Genomic DNA, 4,145 nt, shown 5'->3' with positions numbered 1-4,145 from the left:
GTGTTCTAGGAAAAACTGCCAAAAATGCTGTTTTAAAACGATATTCCTACATTGAACTTACTAATGCTAATAGCAAAACAGAAAACAACAACAAAAATTAAACAAAACCAAAAGTTGGTGATTGAATAATTCCAGACTCCATGTACTCCTGAAACTCTTCAAATGTTTCATGAATTGAAAGTCTCATGACAACACTGCATGTGTTGGCCTCAGGATAGCGCCGGCGGGATCCATTTTCAAGTGGGGCATGAAGAAACTCAATCTGAGGCCTCTCGGGGAAGCCCAGTGGAGGGATTAGGTCCACTCCAGACACAAAAGTCAAGATATTTTGTAGGCTGATTGGTCGTGAACCATCTAAAGGAAAAACAACAATATCACACTTTATTACTTTTGTCAAAAGTTTGTAAATATTAAATAGTAATCTTGTGCATTACATACCACCTGCTTCAATAAGCCAGTCCCTCCAAAACATAAGTGTCAGATTTTCAGCTCGTCGGGCATTACTGCCAAGTGGGGAGAAGACTGTGTCAAAAAGACTCATCATGTTCTGGACGGTGAGCTGGTTGTGTCCAGAGACAAAGATGGGGCGAAGGATCTCAGGATGGGTCCTCATTGCCTCTGCCACCTTCAGGCAATCCAGTCCCTCTAAGAGCCTGTCAGAGAAGAGTACATCAAAAAAATAACAAATTGTATAATGCCATTTGTTACGACTCTGTCCAGCCGAAGGGCAATAAACAACAACCAAAATTAAGTTAATTAACAATTTTTATTGTTAGACAAATAAGAGTGTTTCCCTTTAACTTTATCCATTTGTTGTCAATCTGATACTGTTCAACCCGAATTTAAACACCATTTCAGTCAGACAATCCCGCATAAACTGCTACAATGTTCACTGCTAACTGAATATACCCTTGATTCACTGCAAAATGATCATGCAATACAAACTCAATATCACAATTGACAGGATTGGGTCTCAGATATTAAAGATTAACAGTGACATGAAATGCAAGTATTCAGGAAGTGACCCAAAGACAGTAAGTTTCTTTTTCCAAAAGGCTCTATTTTTTGTACGTATCTTTATGTCACTGGTAATTAAGGATTTGTCATTAAGGAAGCATCTCACTCTTCTAGTGGAGAAAGTACCATCCACACAGAAGTTTATGTAGGAGGTCACACACTCAATCATGCTACTGATCGGTCATCTAAATGTGGCTGGCAGAGTAGTCCAACCTGTATACTGAAGAGAACCCCTGTAGGTTTTTGATTTCCTGTGACTATTTCTAAAAGTCATTTTAATGGCAGTTTCTGAACCAGGGGTTCAGAAACTGAACTCTATTCTGTGCATAGAGGAACAGGGTTGTGATGTCATTTACACAAACATGCACTGTCAGCAACAGCTGAGGATATAATGTAAACATCTACCAAAATAACACCGGTGAACTCTTGGCAAATCATATTTAAAAACGAGCCAATATTTTTTTAACAGTGGACCTGCTACAATCAGTACATATGATTTAACTTACTGGTCAAGTGCAGGTTTTATGCGACCTTCAACATGGGCCCTCGCTGCCTGCTCTACCAGAGTATGCCGGCTCTCCATGTCAGGAAGAAACCTTGCACAGCCCAGGGGCCACAGTACTGGCGAGGCTTCCTCAATAGCCTGCTGGGCTTCCTCCAAGTTTTCTGCAGCTTCGATCTGTGACAATGGAAACAATAATATGTGAACATGTTTTACAAAATACATGTCAAGAAAAATAATTGTGCTACCCACTTTCTCAAGGTGCTGGCGCAGTTCCCAGCCACCAACTTCATCCAATGACACTGGGCCTGTTTGTTCACCACACAACAGGGAATACAGTCTTGCCGAGAAAAAAGAGGGCTGTACTCCTCCTTGGAGAAGGGCCAAGGACAGCATTTGCCCAATTATTTTATAGTCCCCAAGCTGTAGACCTGCAACATAAAGACAAAGTTAATAATAATAACCTACAATTACAGGAGTAATGCTCACTGAAGAAAGGAAATAATAGTTTCTATTTCATGTAATAACATGTTTGAACATTTAGTCTTTTCAATACATGGCTACATACTCCGGGATACAAGGGAAAGATGTTTGCTGTCCTCAGGCCCTTCGAAGTATCGACTGTCTCGCAGCGCGTCTACAAGGAGCCGCAGGAATTCACGGCTGGGACCACCATCATCTACAGCCCCCTCACTTTGTCCCTCAACATCCACAAACTGTCAGTCGATGAAGGGGGTTGAAGCGTGTACGTCGAAAAGCTCTAAAGGAACCTTCCAATATGAACTCTCTGCACACGTTAAGACAATTGTGGATCGGGGCACAACCACTCTGAAGACCTTTTTGTAGGTCTTCCAGGACAGTCCTTAAATCAGAATCGGGAGACCTGTAAAAACACAAACAAAAACAGAACTGTATTTTTTGAGTTCTTGAGAATAGACAATGCATCTCACAGTGGAAACAGATGGTCTTACCCATCATTACTTTTGATGATGGGTAAAAAGACTTTAAGCAATGCCAGATATATTCATATTTTTAAAAACATACAATTGTGCATAAAACTCACCCGATTATCCCATCATTTTCCATGCCTTCTTCAACTATGTCCTCTTGCTCCCAGATGTGGCTTTGAACACTGACACCAAAAGGTTATTATTAATTTGAAGAAGAAAAGTAAAATTCTAATACTAAGAGAAATTATATTGGTTAAGTTAAAAAACATACCTTAGAACGGCCTCAGGTGCAACAACAGCTTCCACCTCAATTGCAGGATTCTGTTCTTGGGCCTCACGTTGCTCACTTTCAAACAGCAAGTAATAAAAAAAGTATTAAAATAATTCAAAAAAAGAACGAGGGCAAACAATAATTTAAGAAGTAATGGCTTTAGGTTGAACATATTACTTTATCACAAGTGTCATCAAAGCTGTTCCATCCTGCTGTATACCTATTATTGACTGCCTGCAAAAAAACAAAACAAAAAACAGGTTTGCATAAAGATGTTTTCCCCTTGTATTTGTTCCTAATGTCAAAACAATAAAACACCTACTGATGCACAGGTGTCATCTCCTGCTGGTAGGTAGAAAGGTAGAAAATAGCATTAAATTTGTGTAAAAGTCTTGTGATTAACAGAACAGTGCTTTGTCATAATGTTTTTGACTAAGACTAAGACATGTAAAGACTGTTGTATAGCCATGGCTATCTCCTCATCCATGTCATCTCTGTGAAAAAACAAAGAAAATAGTTTATTTTAAATTAAGAAAAAATTATGTTAATTTATTCAATGTATTTTTGGAGACATGAGGCTTACTCATTGTTCCTTGATGTTTCTTGTTTACTGTGGAAATAAGAAAAAGATGTTACTTTAATTTGCGATGTATCTTCAATTAATACATAAAGAGCATATTTATCTCTTTTGATCAATCTAATGAGCTGTATTTCTTAAAAAAGGACATTACTACCACTCATCAATATGATTTGCCAAGTCACACAGTGGTATTGAGGATTGGCAGATGAGGCATTTTTCCATCACTTTTTGGATCTACACACATTGCAACAAAAAAATAATAGGTTGAATGTCCATACAACATAAAGCACACATGCAAATTTCTGAAAAGGTAAAAGCTAACCTCATCATCTGGTGGGGGCCTCAAGGGCAGGCTTTGTTGGAGAGGGACAACATATAAGGGAGCCCTTGTACAACCTGAGCGAACATAGCTCAGACTGTATCCCTCTGGTGGTATCGGCAGCTCTTCCAGTACCTTTTCCCCTGCTGCCACGGGCCAGGACAAACCCACCAGCATCCCTCAGAAGGGGGAAGGCAGAGAGGAGATGTTCCCTGAAGAAAGCATGGTCTCCTTCGTTGTGTGGGAACCACACAGTTTTTTGTCCCAAACCACAAACGGAGTAGTAGCGAGCCTCCTCAATTGTGGGCATGACAGTGGATTGGACCCCAGGCTGACAAATGAAAGCATGACTCCATGGGGTCTCCCGCTTCCTTTTTCTAACCCCACTGGTTGATCCTCCTTGCTGGGGCCGAAACAACCTTGACAACTGCGCCTGCATATTGTCAGGTCGGGGCTGATAAAAAGTGTGGCGAGGTGGAACAGACTGGAAGTGGAAATTTGTAGCA

General features: G+C 40.3%; 1 protein-coding gene across 2 annotated transcripts; it reads right to left on the bottom strand.

Annotated features, from left to right (window-relative positions):
* Positions 1–49: 49 nt before the first annotated feature.
* Positions 50–2,953, bottom strand: LOC103151692 (G2/M phase-specific E3 ubiquitin-protein ligase-like). Of its 2 annotated transcripts, XM_016681674.1 has the most exons (7): positions 2,741–2,953; positions 2,583–2,651; positions 2,088–2,402; positions 1,772–1,950; positions 1,524–1,696; positions 439–653; positions 50–354 (listed from the first exon to the last, which is right to left on the bottom strand). In XM_016681674.1, the coding sequence occupies exons 4-7, from the start codon at positions 1,913–1,915 to the stop codon at positions 98–100; spliced, it is 789 nt and encodes a 262-aa protein (XP_016537160.1). In that variant the 5' UTR covers positions 1,916–1,950; positions 2,088–2,402; positions 2,583–2,651; positions 2,741–2,953; the 3' UTR covers positions 50–97. The 2 variants fall into 2 exon arrangements, with proteins under 2 accessions (XP_016537160.1, XP_016537159.1); XM_016681673.1 differs by having other exon boundaries at positions 1,772–2,402.
* Between the last annotated feature and the right edge of the window lie 1,192 nt (positions 2,954–4,145).

This window comes from Poecilia formosa, unplaced genomic scaffold, assembly GCF_000485575.1.
Source record: "Poecilia formosa unplaced genomic scaffold, Poecilia_formosa-5.1.2 Scaffold288, whole genome shotgun sequence".
In the NCBI taxonomy this organism is placed as follows: Eukaryota; Metazoa; Chordata; class Actinopteri; order Cyprinodontiformes; family Poeciliidae; genus Poecilia; species Poecilia formosa.
This window is presented reverse-complemented; position numbering and strand designations above follow the sequence as displayed.

Coding starts and splice junctions, on each gene's coding strand:
- LOC103151692 (XM_016681673.1), bottom strand. CDS start 1,915: ATGCTGTCCTTGGCCCTTCTCCAAGGAGGAGTACAGCCCTCTTTTTTC. Junction 1,697..1,771: donor TGCGCCAGCACCTTGAGAAA/GTGGGTAGCACA, acceptor CCATTGTCACAG/ATCGAAGCTGCAGAAAACTT. Junction 355..438: donor CTGGCTTATTGAAGCAGGTG/GTATGTAATGCA, acceptor TTTTTCCTTTAG/ATGGTTCACGACCAATCAGC.